The 24,336-nt window shown below is 37.7% G+C and overlaps 2 protein-coding genes and 1 pseudogene across 2 annotated transcripts in view; 1 reads left to right on the top strand and 2 right to left on the bottom strand.

Annotated features, from left to right (window-relative positions):
• The window catches only part of Ubac2 (UBA domain containing 2), a 133,644-nt gene that overhangs the window by 10,280 nt on the left and 99,028 nt on the right, over positions 1-24,336 (top strand). The window contains exons 2-4 of the mRNA XM_013022995.1: positions 4,747-4,874; positions 11,265-11,384; positions 12,595-12,704. Coding sequence (XP_012878449.1) covers positions 4,747-4,874; positions 11,265-11,384; positions 12,595-12,704 — 358 coding nt within the window. The remainder of the gene's footprint in view (positions 1-4,746; positions 4,875-11,264; positions 11,385-12,594; positions 12,705-24,336) is intronic.
• On the bottom strand, positions 7,551-8,018 carry LOC105990561 (annotated as a pseudogene).
• Gpr18 (G protein-coupled receptor 18) lies at positions 17,438-21,014 on the bottom strand. Its single transcript, XM_013022996.1, has 2 exons — positions 20,809-21,014; positions 17,438-18,579 (listed from the first exon to the last, which is right to left on the bottom strand). Exon 2 carries the CDS (start codon positions 18,542-18,544, stop codon positions 17,543-17,545), a length of 1,002 nt encoding a protein of 333 aa, XP_012878450.1. The 5' UTR covers positions 18,545-18,579; positions 20,809-21,014; the 3' UTR covers positions 17,438-17,542.

Here is a 24,336-nt window from a genome sequence, read left to right as displayed (position 1 = left end):
TTTGTAAGTTGAATGATTATTTAAAATTTCTGTCTACAGAAAGATTAAGAACTGTCAGGTCCTTATCTTCATCCACATTTCTTTGAATACCTGGGAAAATGAACTTTTTTTCTTTGTTAGCCATTCATCTTTTAGTTATGGTTTGACTACAGCCTGGTCACCTTTATAATTTTAAATAATGGGGGAAAATCTGCTTGTTTTTTGCTGGTGCCTGGGTTTGAACTTAGAGCCATATGCTCTCACTTGGCTTTTTCTGTTCAAGACAAGCACTCTACAACTTGAACCTTCACTTCTGGCTTTTTGCCAGGGCTAGCTTTGAACTATGACCCTCCAATCTCAGCCTCCTGAATATCTAGGATTTTAAGTATGAGGCATCAGTGCCCAGCTAAAAGTCCGTTTTTGATTTATTATTTTTTGGCACAGTCAGTAGTCTCTACTATGGAAATGAAAAATTATAACAGGAACAAGTGCACCTCTTTTGTAGTCTAATTTTTTTCGTGTGTTAAGTATGTGTGGTGTATGCTTTAGTCTTCTCTGTAATAGCTAGACTCTAAAACTTGTAAGTTGCTTTTCTATAGAAAACCAATAGCTGGGCTGAGGTGTAGCTCAGCGGCAACGCACTTGCCTAGCAAATGCAGTGTCCTGGGTTCGATAAAAGAAAAGACAAAAAAAAAAGAAAACCAATAGCTATATTAATAGTATGGTTGTACATTTATTGTGAAATTGGGCATATAATGAACTTCAGTGAAAAAAAAAAATAGACGTCAAGGCCAGAAAGTCTCTGTTGCTACAGGGACTTTTAATTTCTTTTGATATTTTTACTACCGTAAGTTCACTCTCAGCTACTGCTCTTTCTTGACTCTTGCTTGCATCATTGCTTTCGGTCTTGGCATACTTCATTTTGTTCCCTGACTTCCTTTTGGAGTCCTTTATTTTCCCCCCACAGGAGGCCATGGTGTTGAACTTTCTGGTCCTTGCTTGGTCAGCCAATAGTATTAAATGACTCGGTTTTAAGCACTTAGCATGAGTGTCCTTGTTTGTGAGTAGATCTTTTTTCCCAAGAGTCCATACCTTCAATGGCAGGCTGACTGTAAGCTCTGTTCCAGTGTGAAGGGCACATTTTCCTTAGAGGGTACACAGCCTCTTTTTGATGAAAAGCTTTTAAAATAGTTAACTTTATGAAATATCAAAACATCTCACTATCAATTCTTATGGGAACCCTGAGAAGCTTACCAAGTAGTTAAATAGTCAGAAATGGGAACCCAATCTTGTGGTAGGATATGGTGGCCCCCGCTTCTTAACAGTGTGAACCACACTGGGTTTTTTTTTTTTTTGACATGTATTTTTATATGGCAGACTTTGGGCAGGCAGAGGTGCTGGTTGCTGCTTCCCCAATTAGTGTTTAGCTAGGCTGCATCTTGCTGTAGAAGCCCACATGGCTAAGCTTTGCAAAACCTGTGGTTAGTGTCTTCAGGGCTCAAGCAATCACATTTTTATTAAGATAAAATTCATATAACTTAAAACACACCATTTTAATGAGTTTGAAATGAGCACCTGATGGCTTCTAGCACATTTATATTGTTAGTAAGTAACATCAACTCCACGTAATTCCAGAACATTTCATTATCCCACAAAGAAACCTAGTCCCATTATGTACTTGCTCCCCATTCCGTCCTCCTCCTCTCTCTCTGATGCCCACTCATCTGCTTTGTTTCTACATACTCTTATATTTTGGACATTTCATATAAACGCAGTCATGCATTATGTGACTTTTTGGGTCTGGCTTTCACTTAGCATAGTTTTTGAGATCTACTTTTTCTATGGCTGAATAATACTCGGTTGTGTGAATATACCACATTTTGTTTATCAGTTCATTTGTTGGTAGCCATTGGGTTGCTTTTGCTTGTCATGATAATACTGCTTTGAACATTTGTATACAGATCTTTGTTTGGACATCTCTTTCCAGATTATGGGTCTATGCCCATGAATGGAATTAATGGGTCATATGGAATAAATACATATATGTGAATAAAACTGAAGCTTCCATTGCTCAGAATTGAATATAGGTCGTCACATGCACAATCATGGTGCTTCCACACACACACTTTGGATGCACTAGCCCATGGGGAGATCTACTAAGGGTTAGATCAGAGAATCTTCGACGAGAAGAGTATGCAGCCGCCTCTTATTGGGGTTCCAGTTTAGATGTTTGCAGGACCTGACCAGGGAGGAAATAGCTGTGTTATTTTTGTATGCTTGCACAAGTGCAGTAACCACAGTAGCAACTGTAACTGGTAAGTCTATCCCTAGGGAATTTCTTCTTAATAAGATGCAGAATCTGAGATTGTCCCCTCAGGGTTGTTTCTCTGAGGTCTTGCCTACTGGTGAGCTGAGTGTTCCTCTGTATAAGGAGCTGTTCTCTGCTCATGGCAGCTCTAGCAAAGCGTGAGGTATATGGCCTCCCTACCTTTCATGTCACTGGAAGGGCAAAACTGAATGGAGCCCTGACTGTTAAAGCAGAGTGTGGGAACTGAGGCACAAAGTGAGGTCTTGTGGCCAACACGATTCACTTAGGCTGGTGGAGGAAAGTGGAAATACAAAAGTATGTTCGCTGGGAAGGCCTGGGCCTGGGTGGTATTTGGGAAACATTTTTTTTTTTCCCAAAAGCACTGAAACAAACAACTATGTTGAAGAGATGCTAAGATGAGAACTTTGGTTACAGTTGAGGACCCATGGAGCAGAACAGTGGGTGGTCATGCTGGACAAGCAGATGGGCCCAGACTATGGAGTCCTGGGAAGAAGGCCAGGGCTTGTAATTCTTCCTTGGAGGTGACAAGTTGGGGGAGGCTGTTGATAAAGATTCATAAACATGTGCAGTTTTGCCTTGCAAGGTAATGCAGACACATGGCAATTATATAAACTGAAACTGGCTATTTTTATTATGGGAAACATTTGATTGCTCCATGACCTATGGAATATTTTGTCAAAACAGCATTTTTGTTTTGCTTCTTGTGCTGGTCCTGGGGCTTGAACTTAGCCTAAGTGCTTCTGTGCTCAGGGCCAGCACTCTACCATTTGAGCCACAGCTCCATTTCCAGTTTTTTGGTGATTAATCAGAAATAAGAATCTTATGAGTTTACTGCTTGGGTTGGCATTGAACCTTGATCTTCATATCTCAGCCTCCTCATTAGCTAGGCTTACAGGCCTGAGCCACTAGCACTCACCAAAATAATGTTTTTTAATTGAAAAAACAAATCTTGTATAATGTATAGCTAGATGTGCATAAGGAAATGAAAATGGTTTAATATTTAGGGCACTGTAATTTATTTTTTTTAAAAAAGGCCTTCTGGATTAAAGTGGTTTATATCTTTATAAAAGACTAGTTTAAATTGTCCTTGCTTTTTTTATTGTATAATTTTATGATATGAGTATTCCTTTTTTTTTTTTTGGCCAGTCCTGGGGCTTGAACTTAAGGCCTGGGCACTGTCCCTGAGCTTCAGGGCTAGCACTCTACCACTTGAGTCACAGCACCACTTCCAGCCTTTTCTGCTTATATGGTACTTGAGGAATTGAACCCAGGGCTTCATGCTTGTTAGGTAAGCACTCTACCACTAAGTCACATTCCCAGCCCATGAGTATTCTTTTTTAAATCTTACGAGTGCCCAATATGTTTCTGAGTTTGGCTAAGTATCATGAAATCTGAGAGTCCATAATGTAAAGATTTATTTATTTATTTGTCAGTTGTGGGGCTTGAATCGTGGGCCTGAGCACTGTCCCTCAGGTCTTCAGCTCAAGGTTAATGCTCTACTACTTGAGCCACAGCACCACTTCCGTTTTCTGGTGGTTTATTGGCGATACGAATCTCAGACTTTCCTGCCCCAGCTGGCTTTGAACCTCAATTCTCAGAGCTTAGCCTCCTGAGTAGCATAGTGTGAGACACCGTGCCCGGCTAATGTAAACATTTTTGTCAGCATCACTTCATCTTGTGTATCTTAATCCTTTCCATCACAATGACTAGTATTAATCTTATATTGCTGCTATAACATGCGATTAGAATCCCAATGTCTGTATTTAGAGCAAAGGCTGAGGTTCCATTAACTATTACGAAAAACCTTACTCAGACTCCTCTCATATTCATGGCAGAAAATCTTAAAATATCACTGCAGTTGGCAATGATAACCTCACTTAATTTCTTATAAAACAAATATATTTATGTGTGTGAATATGCTACAGACCCAGGAGCTAAGTGCACAGTCTGCTGGAAGAAACTATTGCTTCACATTTTAGTAACCATTTTCTTGAAGGTGTTCCGTGGAGGTGTTCACATTTCCAGTGAAGCCCTCCCAGAGAATTCCATTTGTTCTCCTGTGTCTCTTGATCACTTAATTCTGTAGGCACATGTTTTAGTAAGAACTAAAAGTTGGAGCTTATGAGCTTTGTCTTTATTCTGGTTCAAGAAGTCAGTTTTCACCTGTGCCAGTATAATCCTAGCTACTCAGAAGGCTGATATCTGAGGATCACCTTTCCAAGCCAGCCTGGGCAGGAGAGTGAGACTTTTATCTTCAATTAGCCACCAGAAAACAGGAAGTGGTGCTAGCCTTGATCAAAAAAGCTCAGGGACAGTTTCCCAGGCTGAGTTTGAGCCCCACAACTGACCAAAAAAAAAAAAATTCTTTTTCACCCATATGCTTTAAAAAACAAAACAAAACAAAACAATCATCCTGAATGTGTTTCCTTTCCTTTCAGACAAGGCACCTCTGTCAAAGAGTCTTTTGCTGGTCCCCGGTGCCCTGTCCCTAGTGCTGGCCCTCTTGCTGCCTCACTGTCAGAAGTTTTTTGTGTATGACCTCCATGCTGTCAAGAATGATTTCCAGGTAAGCACTGCTCCATTGGCCTCTGAGAGAAGGGATTATTTTCCCCCTTAGATTTGCTTTTTCTTCTTATTATGTATTAGTCCTTCACAGTACCCAAATATGTAAAAATAATTTTTAGTAGTATTGTTAATATGCACATATTCTTGTTTCAGCAAAGCAGATTTTATAATGAAGAAATTGCAGTATTTCTTTCTGTATTTTGACAATGTTGGGGATTGAGCCTAGGGCTCCAAGTGTGCTAGGCAAGCAATCTACCACTAGCATACCTAAGTCCACACGGTATTTTATTGAACACACATCTATTTCAGTTTTATTTTTTACTTGATGGAAATACATTTTATGATTTCAAAGGAATTTTTAGACAATGTTAAATCTTTTAGATTCATTCTGCATATTCAAGGTCTCCAAATACTTGTCTCCATTTGGAATATTTGATTAGATAATGTAAAACTCTTTCAGCCATAACACACTGATGATTGATGTCACATTGATTAATGATTACTTTTATGGTGGTAATTAAACCAAGTAGAAAAGCTTATTGAAAATTCTGGTGTTGAGTTCTTACTTGTGAATTGGAGTGTTAATACATCTTTTTTTTTTTTATCCCCCCAACCCTTCGTGTTAATACATCTTATACTGTATGTAATCTGCCACTTCTTTGTTAAGGTTTTTGATTAGCCATTTTAATAATGAACTGTTCATAAAATGTAAATAGTGCCATTGCTTAGGTTGGCTTCACCAAATTCCAGTGAAGTTCTTTGAATTATTTATTCATGACATTCTTTTCTGTCAGAACAGAGTATAGCTTTGGTGCTCTGTTGGGTTATATAATGCACTAGCTACACATTAGAATCCTAGAGAAACTTAAAAAAGCTACATACAATATCTGGAAGATATATATACATATACATATATGTGGAAGAACCTAGAAAGTCACATTAGACCAGCTGAGTTAAAGAGCCTGGTCTGGGGTTTGGACACTGGTATTCTTTTAAAAGTTATCCCTGGGGATTGAGAAGGTAGCTCAGTGATAATAATCCTTGACTAGTATGTGCAAGACCCTGGTTTGATTCCCAAATTATAAGAAAATAAAAACTATCTCCAGGGGATTCGAAAGGGCCCTTTAGTTTCTGGGATTAATCTAGTTCATCTGGCTGAATACTACATCATGGCACCTGTGTCTTCAAGGTGTCAAGGGTTCATAAGAACTACTACAAGAGCTGAAGAGTTTTCATTCTTCCCTGGAAATTCTACACACACACACACACACACACACACACACACACACACACACACACACACACACACACACACACACACACACACACACCCTACTACAAGAGCTGAAGAGTTTTCATTCTTTCCTGGAAATTCTACACACACACACACCCCTACACACACACACACACACACCCCTACTACAAGAGCTGAAGAGTTTTCATTCTTTCCTGGAAATTCTACACACACACACACACACACACACACCTATTACAAGAGCTAATGAGTTTTCATTCTTCCCTGGAAATTCTACACACACACACACACACACACATACACCCATAAGACACAAATGTGTGTTAGTCCCTCAAATGGGGGAGAAATGAAATTGGAACTAACTACTACAGTGTGGAATAGAAATTCTACACACACACACGCTAATACCATAAGACACAAATGTGTGTTAGTCCCTCAAATGGGGAAGAAATGAAATTGGAACTAACTACTACAGTGTGGAATAGTCCTGGAAAGCTCAGGGTTGTATTTTTAGTTTGATTTAGAAGAAAGGATAACTGTGATTTAACAGAAAGAGAAGTATTTTGCTTCAGGAAGCCATAGGTACTTCAGACTCTAGAGTACAGTACAGACTGATGAAGACTGATGTAGGCTTGAAGTCTTGAAGGACAATCAGTAAAAGGCTTTATTTTGTAGGTTCTGAGTTCACAAGATTCTGGCAGTTGAGGTAGAGATACTGCCTTCAGTTTTTTTTTTTTGTCTCAGTTGAGTTCAAGCCAGTGATCATTTTTTAAGGAGTAAGAGTTATTTTTCATAATAATTCTTTTTTTTGGCCAGTCCTGGGGCTTAAACTCGCTTGGGCACTGCCCCTGAGCTTGTTTTGCTCAAGGCTAGCACTCTATCCCTTGAGCCACAGTGCCACTTGTGGGTTTTTCTGTGTATGTGGTACTGAGAATTCGAACCCAGAGCCTCATGCATGCTAGGCACTCTACCTACCACTAAGCCACATTTCCAGCCCCATAGTAATTTTTTTTCTAAGTATTTGAAGTAGGAATTTTCTTTTTTTTTTATTGTGCAAATACCGTACAGAGGAGTTACAATTACATGGGCAAAGTAATGAGTACATTTCTTATCAAGCATTGTTGCCTCCTCCTTTGTTTCCCCTTCCCATCCCCTATCCTCCTCCCTCCCCCTTGGATAATTTTTTTTTTGGGGAGTCTGGTCGTGGGGCCTGAACTCTGGTCCTGGGCGCTGTCCCTCAGCTCTTCAGCTCAAGGCTAGCACTCTACCACTTGAGCCACAGTGCCACTTCCGGCTTTTTTCTTTTTGCTTATGTGGTGCTGAGGAATCGAACCCAAGGCCTCATGCATGCAAGGCAAGCGCTCTGCCACTGAGCCACCTTCCCAGCCCCCCCTCGGATAATTTAAAAAAATTTTTTTTTTAAAATGCACTTTTAATTCATTTCAGATAAAAACTGTTTAGGAAGGACCAGTAACCAATTCTTCCCTTAATGTGTTAGAGCCACATAATCTACAGTATTAGAAAAAAAAAGGCATGATATCACTTTAGGTTAAATGTGTGGCTGGCCACCAAGTCCTATCTCTTACATTCCGTATTTCTTCTTTAGTTCTTCTACTTTATCGATGTAAGCTTTCATGGCATCCCTTTCAGCTGATTCCAGGCATCCCACTTGGCTTTGCCCTTGAGGTCCAACAACCCGGGCCGATCTGTATTTACATTACCCACAGTGGCTTGTTTGAAGTGGCTGTAGATAAACAGCATCTCAGGGTCAGCAGGCTGGGTCTTGAGGGGTTTAACTTCATCAGCAGCCTTGTCAAACTCAGCCTGAGACATGCCGGCGGCGAGGTGACAAGGATCACCGAGCGCCCGAGACCGGAGCAGCAATCACGAAAACCCCTCGGATAATTTTTAACACCTACACCAGGTCTCAAGTTTCCATGTCCTTCATTATGGTTACAAAACACAAATAATTTAAAATTAGCTATCAGTATTCTTTGCAATAATAACAACAACAAACCAGAACAAAATTGTTGAGGTTCTAGAAACACAATTTGTTGTATTTTAGTAATTGTAAAGTCTTAATTTTCTAATTCTAATGTTTTCCTGGTGGTTGGTAGCTTTATAAGTACTTTTACTACAATGTAGAATGTGGGGAGAGAGGATTTAGAGATGGTTATTGTGTGTTCGTGCATATACGTGTGTGCTTGTTGTACTAGGGTTGAACTTATAGGCAGGTACTCTTCTGCTGAGCTACATTTCTAGACCTTTTTACTTCCAACTATTTTGAATTAGAGTCTCATGTTTCCTTCCTTCCTCCCTTCCTCCCTCCCTTCCTCCTTTCCTCCATTTCTCCCTCCCCCCTCTCCCCTCCCCCATCTTTTCTTTCTTTCCTTCCTTCCTTTCTTTCTTCCTTCCTCCTCCCTCCCTCCCTCCCTCTCTCTCTCTCTCTCTTTCTTTCCTTGCGTCCTTGCGTTCTTGTTTTCCCTGCATCTGGACTACAGTTTTCCTATTTTATGCTTTAGCTAGAAGTTGGGAATACCATCAGTACAGGGTGAATGACGAATGAAGTTGGGACTAGTACAAGGTAGAATAGCCCTGGAAAGCTCATGGATGTGAGTTTTCAGTTTGTTTTAGAAGGCTGTGCACCACTGCTCCTAGGTGTTACTTGAGAAAGACATCTTATGAAATGTTTTTGCCTACATTGGTCTCATCCATGATCCCCCTGATGTCAGCACTGAGTCAGTCCAGTATCCCTATATTTTGGAGTGTGTTGAAAATAGAGGTTCTATCTTGTGCCTTCTGTCTTGCTTAGGATAGAGACAGATGTGGACTGTTTGGTAATAGCCTTCTCATTTATGTTATTATTTTACTGGGCAAGAAAGGAGGTGGTATGACTTAGGCACTCAAATTCTTTGTGCTTTCTTCATGATGTTAAGGTAGGGATATTACCAATGCTCACAGCAGCATTATTCACACCTGTGTGTGGAAACAGCCCAATGTCTGTCAATAATTTAACAAAATGTGTGTACAGACAATAAAATATTATTCATCAGTAAAAGGATAAGATTCTAACCCATGCTTTTTTTTAGTAAGCTTGAAAGCATACGAAATGAAATAAGCCAGGCAGACTTATGGAATTGTAATTGCTTTGTACATGTAGCTGTTTAGTAGTAATAATAATAATTAAGCCAAGAATATATACCATAAGATTCCATTTATATGAAACACCTAGAAAACGCAAATTTGTGGAGAAAGAAAGTAAAACAGGTCACCAGTGGCTTTGGAAGAGGAAATGGGGAGTTAGTGCTAAATGGGTACAGAGTTTCTGTCATGAATGTTAGAAACATTCTGAAAATGGTCAGTGGTGATGGATATACAAAACTGTTAAATATGAATACTACTGAATCATAGATTTTAAAATAGTTAAAATGAGCTGGGTGCAAGTGGCTCCCAGTAAGGGTTCTGTACAGGGTCAGATAGTCCTGGAAAGCTGTAATCTTATCTGTTTGAAAAGCTGAAATCAGGATTGTGGTTCCATACCAGATGGAGAAGAAAACCCATAAGACTCCATCTCAATGGAAGAAGCTGAGTGTGGTGGTACAGTCTTGTCATACCAGCTAGGTAGCAAGTGGAAAATAGAAGTATGGCAGTTCAGATGTACACTCAGGCAGAAAATTGAGACCCTATCTCAAAAATAATGAGTGCAAAAAAGAGCTAGTGGTGTAGCTGAACAGTAGAGCACCTACCTACATAGTAAACTTGAGGCCCTGAGTTCAAACACCAGTTACCACCAAAAATAAAAAAGTTAAAATTGTGAACTTCATTTGTCATTTGCCACAACAAAAGCTCAAAGGAAGGATTAGTTTAATTTGTTTTACTGGCCTCATATGGTAATCATGAAAGGAAAATAAGATTAGAATGTTTTGGAAATATTACTGGGATAATCTAAAAATACGGAAAATGGTAAAGACTGTAAAGACTTTTAGTAGCTCTTTCTTTGCATATTTATTTTTCTACAATTTAGGTGGATTCCACCATATTTCCATGCATGTATATAAAGTATTATATTCATAAACCATCCTCATCATTTCTGTCTGTCCTCTTTCTCCCTCACACTGGTCCCTTCCTTTTCCCAAATAGTCTCCCTTCTACTTTCTTTGTTTTTTGTTTTTTTACTTGAGATCTCATAAAAGCAAACATGTCATATTTGTTTTTCTGAATCTGGCTTATTTTGCTTAACATGATCTCCAGTTCCATCTGTTTTCTTACACATTACATTTCATTCTTTTTTATGGCCAAATAAAATATGATTATGTATATATATATATATATATATATATATATATATATACCACAGTTTCTTTTATATTTCCTTGTTTCTTTTTTTTACCCAGTCAGAAATTGATTTAAAAATATGGGACTATTACCAAATTTAATAACATTTGACCATAGTTCCATAAATTGTCTGGTATGTAGTTGCTGTGAAGTAGTTTGGTCATTAAGATTAAGCTGAGAAATGTGTATTTTTTTAGTTTATGACTAAATTGTTTATCAGTTACAGCTATTGTTTTAAATTTTAAATTCAGTAGCCAAAAATGAACATAAGAGGGCTGGGAAGGTGGCTCAGTGGTAGAGTGGCTTGCCTTGCATGCATGAGGCCCTGGGTTCGATTTCTCAGCACCACATAAGCAGAAAAAGTTGGAAGTGGTGCTATGGCTCAAGTGGTAAAGCACTAGCCTTGAGCTGAAGAGCTGAGGGACAGCGCCCAGGCCCAGAGTTCAGGCACCATGACTTGGCAAAAAGAAAAAAAGAAAGGAAAGAAAAAATGAACATAAGATTTTTTAAATCTTACCAAATAAATTTTTTCACAGGAACTTTTCTTAATGAGAATTCATTCTGTTCTAAGAAGCAAAGTTTTAAGTACCTTTTGTTCTGTTGTTGGAAAGAATGGTTAGTATGAGACTATTGAGCTTATTTCTTAAAGTTACATCCATTTAGTTTTCTTTTTGTGTATGCATCGTAGTATTGCTCAGAGTATATAAATAAGCAGTATGAAGTAAACAATAAATTTGCTACAGCAGAGACCTGGACAAATCTTACTCTTATTTATTGTTCTTTTTTTAAATTTCTATCTAGATTTGGAGGTTGATATGTGGAAGAATAATTTGCCTTGATTTGAAAGATACTTTCTGCAGTAGTTTGCTTATTTATAATTTTAGAATATTTGAAAGAAGATACGGAAGCAGAAAATTTGCAGTAAGTTTTTGTGTATTTTGCTCTATTACTTAGGTTCTTAAAAAAAGCCATTCATTTATACATCTATCTATTTATCATCCATACATCCATCTATACATCTATCTATCCATCTATCATGAGGACCGAACCCTGGACCTTGTTCATGCTAGCATATGTGTTCCACCACTGAGTTCCATCCCTATTCCAAGTCCTTTAAAAAGTTTTTGTTATTTCTTTTTCTTTTCTTGGCAGTACTAAGGATTGAACTCAGGGCCTCTTGCTTGCTAGGTAGGCACTCTGCCACTTGAGCTATGTCTCCAGCCCCTCTTTGCGTTGGTCTTGCTTTATGCTGGGGCTGTGGGCCTCCTACTTAAGCTTCCGTGTGTTCCTGGAAATAACAGGTGAGCACTCTTGTTTCCAGCCATTGCTTCCCTTGTAGCTGGAGAAACAGGCACTAGCTACTATAACCGGACATTGGTTCAGATGGAATCTCGTAAACATTATTGTGCCCGGGCTGGCTTTGAACCATAGTCCTCTGATCTGTATCTCCCCAGTGGCTTGATTACAAGTTTGAGCCACTATGTGCAGCCTGTTTATGTACTTATAAAAATTGTGAGATAGGAGAGTCTTGCTAAATTCCCCAGGCTGGCCTTGTATTTATAATCCAATTGCCTCAGATTTCTGAGTAGCTGGGACTATAGGCATGTGATACTCTGCCCAACCCCTATTTTAAAATAGATTTTATTTTTATTTTTTTTAGATTTTATTTTTAAAAACTTGGTTTATTACTTATAATCATCTTTTAAGTTATATTTTCTTATATCTGATTTGGGCATTAGCCAAAGGAAAGTTTAATATTTAAAACAGTACCATAATAACAAAATGATGGTAATGAGAATAGTAGAAATAACACACAATAATAGTTGTAAATAGGTAATAAAACTTTTACTTAGGACTTTGGAATAAAATTCTGATAATTTATTTGACCTAATAGTTTTTGTGTTGCTAGTTAAAATATATTTTGGCACAAACACCACTTCTCCCACATATATAGGAATTGTGGAAGCTAATGTATTTGCATAATATTATTTTATTCTCCAAGTTTTAAAAGTCTGTTCTAATAAAAATGAATAACAAAATGTTTATATACCTAAGCTTATTTTAATTAAATAAATGTTAAATTTGTTTCTAGGTGATTTATTGCTCACATTTCTTCTGCTTTATTTTTTAGTCCTTTTTGTTGGGTGCCTGGGTTTTGTCGGCCCTGTTTGATTTTATCCTCGTTGAAGCCATGCAGTTTTCATTGGGTATCACGGTGGCCAGTAATTTGCCTTCTGGATTGTAAGTAGCTCTTAAAGATTGACTGAATGTATCACTCTTAGATCTAATTGAAGGATTATTCACAAAAGTCACTAAGACAATATTTATATAGGTTAGCCGTTGTTTTGTGTAAAAAAAAATCCAGTATATGTTTACATGTTCATTTTGTATTACTTCTTTTTTGTTTGTTTATCCTTTTTTTTGTTTTTTTCTTTTGTGGTTTTAGGAATTGAACCCAGGGCCTGGAGCTTGCTAGGAAAATATTCTACCTCCTGAGCTACTTCCTTTTGTTTATATTTGTAATTTATTTTGTGAGAAAGGGTCTCAATAACTGTATCCAGGCTAACCTCAAAATTGCAATTATTTTGCCTATTCCAGACAAATGTTTGGTATTATAAGTATGTACTGCCACACCTGGCTTAATTATTCCTTCAACTCTAAAATTCTGTGTTTTAAAATTTTAAGTGTTTTTTTAAAGTTTTCCAAACCATGGACATAATACATGTCTTTTTCTTTTAACAACTTTTTTATTACATACATTAGTTGGCAAAAGGTGAGGTTTCATTGTGACATTTTGAGGCATAGTTCATTATGAAGCCCAGGCTGGCCTAGAACTTGTGATCCTCTTGCCTCATTCCCAGTGATGGAATTATAGGCATGTGCCATCACACCTGACTTAGAATTTTCAATGAATCTTGTTCAGCTCTTGAAGATAGAAATTGTATGTATTTTATGTTGTTAATTTTGTCTTTGAATTTTATGAGCTATTAAATAAACAAATCCAATTAGATTAAGAAACAAAATAAATTTGTATGAAATTAAATGTGTCAAGAATGTCTTTAAGCTGATAATGTTTATATACATTTTTTTTTCTTTTCTTTCTTTCTTTCTTTTTTTTTTTTTTGGTTGGTCATGGGGGCTGAACTCTGGGCCTGGGCGCTGTCCCTCAGCTCTTCAGCTCAAGGCAAGCGCTCTACCACTTGAGCCACACAGCCACTTCTGGCTTTTTTCTGCTTATGTGGTACTGAGGAATCAAACCCAGGGCCTCATGCGTGCAAGGCAAACAGTCTACCTCTGAGCCAACTTCCCAGCCTTATATACATTCTCTAAAGGTGAAACCGCCAGATGCTGGTGGCTCACAGCTGTAATTTTACCCACTCAGAGGGCTGAGATCTCAGGATCAGAGTTCAAAGCTAACCTGGGCACAAAACTTCATGAGACTCTTATCTCCTGTTAACTACCAAAAAGCTTGAAGTGGAGATGTGGCTCCAGTGGCAGAGCACCAGCCTTGAACAAAAATGCCAAGTGAGAGTGAGAGGCTCTGAATTTTAGCCCCAGATCTAGCACAAAAAAATAAAATAAATAAAATAAAGGTAAAACAGTCAGTATACAGGTTACAACTTTTTACTCAGTCTTCAGTGACCAACCTAGCTTAGAGTATATATTTCCATATTGTTTTAGTATTTATTTTAGCAACGCAAATATTATGCTTTAATACAGATGGAATAACTAGTAGTAAGAGTCAGAGTTTTTGTACTTGTAAATGTTCTTAACACATCTGTGAATTAAATATATGAAATTATTTGGTAGATAAGATGGTAGGAAATTATAGATCTTGGATATTTAAAGTTCTTTGAGTGCTAATTTTGGCCTTGTTTTCAAGGCCGAAGTTAACTTACTTTGGAGCCTTGTTTTAAATGTATATTTGATGATCCAGTAGCTTTCAGACTTACATTGATAGTATTTGCATTATAATTGCACTTCATGAAGTTACTGGGTTATAATAGACATGATTGTCGATGAATGTAGACCTTTAGTTGTTTTAATGTACTGTACTAACACGTTGAGTAGAGATAGGAAGTTCTGTGTGATAGTTATCACACAGGCTTATTGATTGCCATGGGTTTTAAGTGTAATTAAACTGAGATGTGTATGCTGACTGCTTTGTGAGAGAAGTGAAGTCACTGGGAAGTATTTGGTGTAATTCTGGAAAAAAAGCCTACTGTGAGTTCTGGAAGAGTGAGTGTGTGTCCATGTGTGCTTGTATTAGAATAAACCTTGAGATGAATAGTAACATAGTTCTTAGCTCTTATTTTTACTGTCCCTTTGTCTGATGACACAGTACAAAGGGTTGGATGACAGTGGAATCATCATATTTATTTTGCTATAAAATCATATTCATTGGTGCATGAAGAAGTCTGATTTGGAGTTGGTGGAAATTTTTTACATTTTTTTTTTTTTTTGGTCATGGGCTTGAACTTTGGACCTGGGCACTTTCCCTTAGTTCTTCAGCTGAAGGCGAGTACTCTACCCCTTGAGCCACAGTGCTACTTCGAGTTTTCTAGTGGTTTATTGGAGATAAGAGTCTCACAGTCTTTCCTGCCCTGGCTGGCTTTGAACCGCAATCCTCAGATCTCAGCCTTCTGAGTAGCTATGATTACAGGTGTGAGCCACCGGTGCCCAGCAATTTTTTATTAACTTTTAAGAGAGAGAAATATTTAAATCTCTGTAGCAAGAGTTGGGAGTCCTGAATAAATTAATAAATAATAATATTATCTTTGAAAGAAACAAATGTTAATTCAGCCATTTTCTGAGTGAGAATATATTTCTTTTTCTTTTCAAGTCACAAAACATTCTAGTATGGCTTTTTATAATCTTAAATCTTTTTCATATAGACTTCTTGAAACATCATTACTTCAGCAAATAAACTTTTTAATATTAAACTTCTGTACCAAAGCTTCAAAAACAAAAGAAAAAAGGCAAACTGTTCTTTACGATTTTCATTGTGTTTCACAAAACAGCTTTCTTATCAAAGCCAAATTTATTTGTCTTCTTACAGTTTTTCCTACACAATTCTGTTTCTTTTCTTTTTCTTTTTTTACTTTAACATTACTGAATTTCTCTAGTATAGATCTCAAGTTCTAATTGTAAGTCCATCAGTCATCCTGTTTGACCTTTCATAGCACATCAAATGCTTTTAACCTCTTTTAATCCCAATCTCATGAAGCCACCTGCTTTGTGAATGCCAGCATGTTCTCTCTTGGTTCTTTTGACCTTTCCTGCTGTTTTCTGGCCTTTTCTCGAGCCTATTCCCTGTGGTTCCTTTGGGCTATTTCTTCTACTGCTGTGACTTCAAGGATAGTTCACACCTGTTGTTTTCTAGCCCCCTGTTTCCAGCCCATTCTATTTTCCTGATCTTTCTGAAGTCTTAATTCTTATTGCCTAAACTTTTCTTAACAGTAATCTTTCCTTGCTTAGATTTTTACAGTAATTCTTGAACTTGTCTTTCTATCAAAGCATCCCATACATTGTCAGGATTTTTTGTTTTGTTTTGTTTTCTCCCCTAAAAGACAAGATTGACCAGGCCAGCCCTCATTTTTAAACCACATGCAGCTTCTTCTGTTAGATGAAGTCTCCTGGGTTTTTCTCCTTATCTGTCCTGGAATCATAATCCTTCTAATCTCAGCCTCCCATATAGCTATGAATTGAGGAGTCTTTTGATCTTTCCTGCCTGGATTGGTTTCAAAAAGGATTCTCAGATCTCAGTCTCCTGAGGATTACAGTCATGAGCCACCAGTGCCTGGCTCCTAGCCTTGAGTTTTCAATACTGTGTATCTCCCTAATTGCTCATGCTGACCTTGAATTTGTGACCCTTCTGCCTCTACCTTCCAAGGTCTGGGATTATAGATGTCTGATAACATACCTGGATCTCTTTATGTTTAAAACAGAAGAGTTAGACCAGATCATCTAAGTGCTAAAATGTTATTTTGTGATTAGAATACCTTGTGATTTTCTTTTTTCTTTCTTAAAATCTGAATTTACTCATGTTAATTTTAGAAATCCATTAATAACCAATACATATATTTAGTTCTTAGTCTCATTAGGAAGTGATCATATTAAGCATAATAAAGATAATTTAGCATAAAGTAAGCCATAGTTGAATTATTTATTTTACTGTCATATTATTTAAAATAATCCTTTTATATATTACAGCTTTTCCTGTTTTTGTGATTTTTTTAGAGGGTAGAGAATTTACTTTATGGAGAAATTTAAAAGCCAGGCTAGCTTAAGAACCTAAAATCCCTGGACAATGCTATTTATACTATGGCATATATCCTGGAACACAATCCGTGTAATGTACTTTTTAACTACACAAAACAAAGTGTCAATATTAGAGAAAGGTATTTCACCACATATTACATATTGTTTGTCACAGATTAGACTATTGGGTAGAAATAGGATTTCAGGCTTGTCTCCTGTTAGGTTTGGTGTATAATAAATTCTAAGGAATGTTTGTGGGGTGACTGTATTCTGTTTTCACAAAAAATGAATTCATAGTAGGGGAGGGCTGTAATATGACCTTTCTAGACCCTTCTGTTGCTTGTTTTATAGCAATGAACAGTGATGAGTTGAACATAAGTGTTTTTGTAAAAATACTGAAAGTTTATCACATAAAATAGTGAATTTGAACCTCAAATCCTGAGTGTTAACTAGACAAAAAGGAGGTGCATCAAAGTAGAAATAGTGTAATCAGATTATTTTGAACTGTAGCTGAATTTTCCCCCTCATATCAGTCATTACACAGAATTAATCCAAAATGTTAGCGCAATTATCTGAGTAGATAAGCTTGACTATGAAACAAAGTTTGAGTGTTTTTTTCTAATGATTCATGAAAATGTTTAATACAAGTTTTACAATAAAATTGAGTGTATTAGAATGCTCAGTATATGTAATCATGCCACAATAATCCATAAAAGGTTTTAAAGTTTTTGTTGTTTTAATGGGAGAAGGGACTTGGTAATACCTATTTGGAATAGGAAAGTGAATTTTAAAGAGATAGAGAAAATCAGCTTTCTACTCTACAACATCTCACTGGTCATATTGCTCAATGACCGTAAACTACTGGATCGGAAACTTTTTCTGCGCACACTCCGAAGGTAATTGCGGTATAACATGACACTAATGACTCTAGCTTGAAATTGTTTGGAAACAATGTAGTAAAGAATCACATCCAGACATGTGCTGAGGTTCATGAGGAAGGTGGTAAAGGCTCCCCAGGGGTTGTAACTGTTTTCTCCACCATCCAGCATCAGGAAAGCAAAACAGATGTGGAAGGGCACGAAGCAGATGAGCACCTGCACCAGGAGTGTGATGATGATCCTTATGGACTTCTCCTTGACCTTAGGTTTCAGCTTAGATGTCCTTCCACGCAGGAGACTGTGAATAATGACCACATAGCACCCAATCATGATGAACAGAGGAACCAAGAAAAAAAATATCAGTCGAGTGAAGTTCAGCACATTGACAGCTTTGAAGTGGATGATGTCAGAAATCTTCAGGCAGGTGGCAGGGGAGGAAGCTTTATCTGGGTCTTCATAGAGTAGTAGCAGAGGGACCATGATCATTAGGGTCATTGTCCAGATTCCCACACAGGCAAGCACAGCTTTGCATGTCTTCTTGAGCTCTTTGGCATATTTGGGCTGTACTATGGCCATGTATCTGTCGGCACTAATAAAAGCAAGAAGCCATAGAGCAATGCTTGGATAAAACACTACAAGAACCCCAAGAATGTGGCAGAAGTACTCTCCAAATGGCCACTCACCTTTTGCATAGTAAAACATTCGGAAGGGCAAAGTCATGATAAATATCAAGTCCAATAGTGCCACATTCATCATATAGATGGTTACAGTGGTTCTTTTCTTGGTGGTACAACTGAAAACCCATAATGCAGTGACGTTAACGAACAATCCAATCAGGAAGATGCAGCTGTAGAAGACCAGAGCTGCAATTTTGTACTCATCTGGATGTGACCTGTTAGAAGGGCCAGGTTGATTGCTGTCTTGATTGCTTGTGATAGTCATCTTATAAATGCCTGGTAGGCATGATACTTAAGACACTAAAAGTTGTTAAGAAAAATAGGCATAAAAACCTTTGGTTAGAAATAGATTCTTAATATTCTCAAATTCATTTTGAGAACATTTTATGCTAAAAACCTAACGTGTGTCTTAGCTTTTATTGAAGAATGCATTCCCTAGGGAGGATTGTCATGAACTATTTTTTTCTTCAGTACTGACTGTTCCCTGTGCATGCCAGGCAAGTGCTCTGTCACTAAAGCTAGCTACACTACATCCTTTATTATGTAGTATCCGCTAAGTAAATGTCATAATACTATGGCAGATTCATTCACATTCACTGTTTTTACTCACCTTTATTCCCCGAAGAATAACCGTTTCTTTACAATTCTTTTCCTGTAGCATCAAATGCATTAGTAATAGTCTTTTGCTTGCTTTAATGGAGGAAAGGCCAATCTGGATTTTAAAATCTTACAAAATGATTTACCAATTTTTATCATCTTCATTATGTTTAACTAGTTTATAGCTCGAATTAGTAATATCCAGAGAATAAAGTTTTACTCATTAAATACAAATTTTAAAGTGCATATTAAAAACTAATAAAAGCTGGGTTGTTAATAGCTCACACCTATAATCTTAGCTACTCAGGAGGCTGAGATCTGAGGATTGTGGTTTGAAGCCATCCTGGTCAGGAAAGTCCATTACAGTCTTATCTCTAATAAACTATCCAGAAAAAGCCAGAAGTAGCACTGTGGCCCAACTTGTAGAGTACTAGCCTTGATAAAAAGAATCTCAGAGACAGCATCCAGACCCTGAGTTAAAGCCCCAGGACCTACAGTAAACAAACAAATAATGAAAGAACCATATAGCCAGCTAATTACTGAGCAGTCACAGCAGTTCACATGACAAAGCAGGAACTTCTTTTTTCCCCACTTTTCCACTGCCTATTGAGCACATGGTAGGTGCTCAGTAATAAAATGCTTAAGTAAAAAAGGAAAGAATGTTTGGTGAGGTCACCTATAGCAGCTGTTCTCTGCTTGTCAGTGAATTGTTGTCCTGTTAAATCTTTTTTTTTTAATTTTGTAAGCAGTAATCACTTCATAGTATATCTTATATTCTCTTTAAATTGCCATATATCTAGAAACAGAACTGTTTTGTATCATGGGCGGTGTATACACTTGGAACCTAGGCTCTTGAACTGAGTTTAACAGTTTCCTAAAGACTGAATTTTGCTGCCTTGGTGCTGCATAGAAAGCAGCACTTTGAAAATAAGTTATTGCTCTGCTGTTTGTCAAATTAAGCAAAAGTAGATACTAAGAAATCAGTCAATAACTTGATGTATAAGTAAAAACCTGATAAATTACCATCATAAAAAAGGAAGTTAATTGTAAATAACATTGACCCTAAGTGTGACATCCCGTTATCCAGGATGCAACCTCAACTGGTTCAAAAAACATTTGCTGCAAAGAGATTGAACCTCTAGCCATCTCTGAAATATTGAGGTCCATGAGAAGGTTCTATAAGCATGTTCTTTTGTAGAGTGGTTCATCCATAATTCAGCCCTGGCTCTCATTAGTGAAGCTGTGGGGAAGATTAACAGCCAAGTTGGTGGCACCATGGGCTGTTGATAGGAATTAATTTGAACAATTGCTATGAATGAACACAAGACAGGAGTTTGTTTCCCTCTCCTCCATTTCTTCCTTCCTTTCCAATTCCAGACTTCTTCAAATGGTTTGTCAAACGTTTGGATTGAATACAATTCTAAAGTTTAGCTTTCCAAATGTTGGGATACCTAGCGTGTTAACTTTTATGTAAGGAGTGAAGTACTGCATAGAAAGAGTAGATCTTTAGTATCATACAAAGGAGAATAACTTGAATCATGCATTTTACTCTCAACAGATTTTTAAATACTAACAATGGCAATGTAATGAATTGAGGTTTTTTTTTCATTCATCCTCACCCCTATATTTACAAACTCTCTTGATTAAATCTTATCCACCACTGGGCTCAAGCTCCTTTTTATGTAGTCCATTTGTTAACAACTCTTGTTTGTATTCAGTTTAAAAAGAATACGAATGATAGATGTCTTAAAAGCATTATATACTAATAATTTAAAAACATTATTAGTATAACAACATATTTTAAGATCCTTCATCAACATAGTTTCTGTAATGTTTTAATAAAATAGAACAGTGATTTTCTTTAGCTTAATACTAATTTTCGAGCATTCCTTTCTAATAATGGAGTGCAAAAGTTAACTGACTGCTGCTTACCTCCTGCCCATCAAAGTGCCGCGTTAGATAGAGGTGAACATTTTCCAGTGTTCTGTAAAAGGGGATCTTGGAGTTGCCTGTGTTAAGATCGTTCTGCCTGGAAATGGAGCTTTTCAGAAATGCTGTATTTCTTTTGTCTTGGCCTCACTTGTTTCTTCAGAAGGCAGTTTCACATGCAGTGCTGGTTCTGGAGTAGTGGCTGTGATCGCTGCTCTCTTTCAGGAAGTGCTCTGTGAAATAAGGCTTCTCAAGTTGAGACTTCACCCTGCATGTGGTTTTTCTCTTTCACAAGTGACTTGTTTGTGAAGTCACGTTTAGCATAGGCTCCTCTTGAAATGAAGGCATCTGTTTAAGAGCCATGTTAAAAGGAGGGAACATTGTTTCTATTGATTATTTTGATGTTTAAAGTTTGCCCCCCCCCCTTTTTTGTGGTCCTGGGGCTAGAACTCTTGGCTTGGGCACTGTCCCTAACCTTTTGTGTTCAAGTGCTTGAGCCACACCTCCACGTCTGGCTTTTTGTGGTAAATTGGAGATAAGAATCTGAGACTTAGGAAAGGCTGGTCTCAAACTGTGATAATCAGATCTCAGCCTCCTGAGTGGCTAAGATTACAGGTGTGAGCCACTGGTATCTGGCCAAAGTCTGCTCTTTTTATGGAAAGAGAAGACTATTTGATGCTGGGCCAAAATGGGCTCAAAGTCTAACTTCTTTACTTTTCTAGACTTTAGTTACTTTTTGTTTCTACTTAGTTTCTATGCAATTATCATACATAATTCTCATTTGGAGGACGCTAGTCCAGAAAATATTCTATGTACCTAACAAAGCACTTGGCACTTAGTAGATACTCCTACATTGTATCTTCATTAATGAGTCCCTAAAATCATACTATTAAATAATACTATTTATTGTTTAAAATATTTATGTTTAAATAGTAAAAAATAGCATCTTCATTTATTTTCTTTTGCTTTGCCAAGTACATCAGATACTTTTATCCATTTTGGTTTGCTTTATTATGTAATTCTCCAATGCTTCTGCATCACATAGAACTCAAGAAATAACTTTTTGTTATCATGCCATAGGACTCTCAAAGTCTTCAGGGGAAAGTTACGTATCAGGAATGTTTTTATCTAAGAAGGAAATGAAACCAACAGAAAGGGAAGTGAACAGCTCAAAGCATTGCCTCTCTGGTTATAGTAATTCTTTCTTTTTACTTTAAAAACAACATCTCATTTGCTTGTCTTAAAATTTTAATTATCTTTATATTCAGTTATACATGCTTTATAACTTAGAAACTACCTAAACTTCATGCTTTTAAAAAAAATTTATATCCCGTTTGAGTCTGTACTCTTTCCTTCTTACCATAGTGCAAATGAGGAAATTAAGGGCCAGAGAGGTCCATTGACATGTCAGAGAACTTTGTGACAGCCATGTTTAGCTTCTTTAGGGGGTTAGCATCCTTTCCTGGGCTCTCTAGCTATGGTAGTAACTTCTTATGAGATGACTACCTTGATTTATTCACTAGGTAGAATTTCTGCATGGATGAATTGTGATCTTTCTTTTCTTTTTTATGGGTAGAGATACGTTTTACATGCTGCCTAGGAGTGTAATACTTCATCTGGACTGAAACTTTTGTTTGTGGATCCAATCTGTCTGTCCTTCACCTTATTTCACAGTCTGTGACAAAGTTTTCTAAAATTAGGTATTGATTTGGTTCTCCTGTGCAGTTAAAAATCAACAGCTGCAGTGGTGGCTTGCATCCAGGGGACTCCTTGCCTTAAGACTTGTGTCCTTTCTTGTGAACCAGTTTTATTTCAAAATTGACCATTTCTCAGAGGGACCATCGGTCAAATTAGGAACTCCTCAGAGGCCTGGCATAAGGCTGCAGTCTGTCCTTTGTCCTTCCCCATCTCACTCCACTTCAGCTGCCTGGGGCTTTTTGCATCTGCTCTCCTGCCTCTGTGCATGAGAATCCAGCCTCCTGTAGCTCTCCCACCTCTTAGCTTGGCCGAATGTTATTTATCCTTGATACTACCTTTTCCAGGAAGTTGTCTTTGCCCCTGAAGCCAATCTGGCTGCTGTGTATTCCTGTGATATGTGTTTGTAGTGCTGCTCTTCTGCCCAAGATATCACAGTCCTTGAATATTGTCATGAGTTGTGTATGGGGCATTTTATATGCTGGTTGAACGTTTGACTGCCAAGAAGGTAAGCCAATAGAGAGGCTGGGCAGTAATGAGCAAATTCCTGAGCCCAATGTGAGCAGCAGGAACACTTTGATTATGTGAAGGCCTGGGTGTGGTGAAAGGGGGCAGGGATAGGGTGGTAGTCCTCCCCTCAGAAATGTTAAGTATTGAACACTTTTTTCTTCTCCTTGTCACTTAGCATGATTTTAGGATGGGAAGGAATTACTGTGAAAAATAATTCCCCAAATGATTTGACAGCTAGTAAACAATGCATAAGGATTAAACTTTCATGCTGTCTAGCTTACTTCTGTAATACTTGAGCCCAATGAATTTTTTATTCACACAGAGGAATTATCTCATTCAGAAGCCATCCATGCAGCTTTATTTCCTCACTTACTTTGGGATATGAATGAAATAAATTTTACTCATTGTATAAAAGGGATTTCACCTATTCCCACTGACTTCCCTTCACTTTTATGAATTACTCTTAGCTTTGGTTCTAAGTTCTGGCCGGGCGCAGGTGGCTACCACCTGTAATCCTAGCTACTCCAGGAGGCTGAGATCTGAGGATTGCAGTTCAAAGCCAGCCTGGTCAGGAAAATCCATGAGACTCTTATCTCCAATAAGCCACCAGAAAACTGGAAGTGGTGCTTGGCTCAAGTTGTAGAGCGCTTGCCTTGAGCTTGAAGAGCTGAGGGATAGCGCTCAGGCCCAGAGTTCAAGCCCCACGACTGGAAAAAAAAAAAAAAAGTTAACGTCTCTAATTTTGATTTTAGTATGAGGTAGTTTTTGAGTGAATATTATTGGAAAGGACATTGATAGATTTACACAGCAAATCTGTATTATAAATCATGATCCTCTCAGATATTTGTCTGTATCAAAGACACAGTAATATTTCCTGTTCTTGCCAGTTCTCTTAACCATAGCAAGTGCTAAAGTCAGCTTACCCTTATTGCCTCCCACACTGCTGTGGCCAGGGGAACGCCTTAGTTATTTTCTAGCTATCCTACCATGGAGACTCAGCCATAAGCCCACAGTGGTTGGTAAACAGTTGGTCTGCAGAGAGGAATGAGAGTGACAAAGAACCTCAGAACTAGGGGGAGACTTGTGGTTCTAACATTTTCTAATTTGCCATTCTGGAACTTATGTCCCCTGCTGCTCTCTTTCTCAAACTTGTGTCTAAACTGACTGGTGTTTTTTTTTTTTTTGGGGGGGGTAGACTAGGTGGGTTCATATGTTGTATGGTAGGAGTTTCTGGATAAATACTGAAAAAACTGAAAAATACTGAAAAACTTTATATCTAAATATATTTTTAAAGCCCAACAATTTTATAGCTCTGACCTTATTGCC

This window comes from Dipodomys ordii, unplaced genomic scaffold (assembly GCF_000151885.1).
Source record: "Dipodomys ordii isolate 6190 unplaced genomic scaffold, Dord_2.0 Scaffold65, whole genome shotgun sequence".
Taxonomy (NCBI): Eukaryota; Metazoa; Chordata; class Mammalia; order Rodentia; family Heteromyidae; genus Dipodomys; species Dipodomys ordii.
Note: the sequence above shows the minus strand (reverse complement) of the source record. Positions and strands in the feature narration are given on the sequence as shown.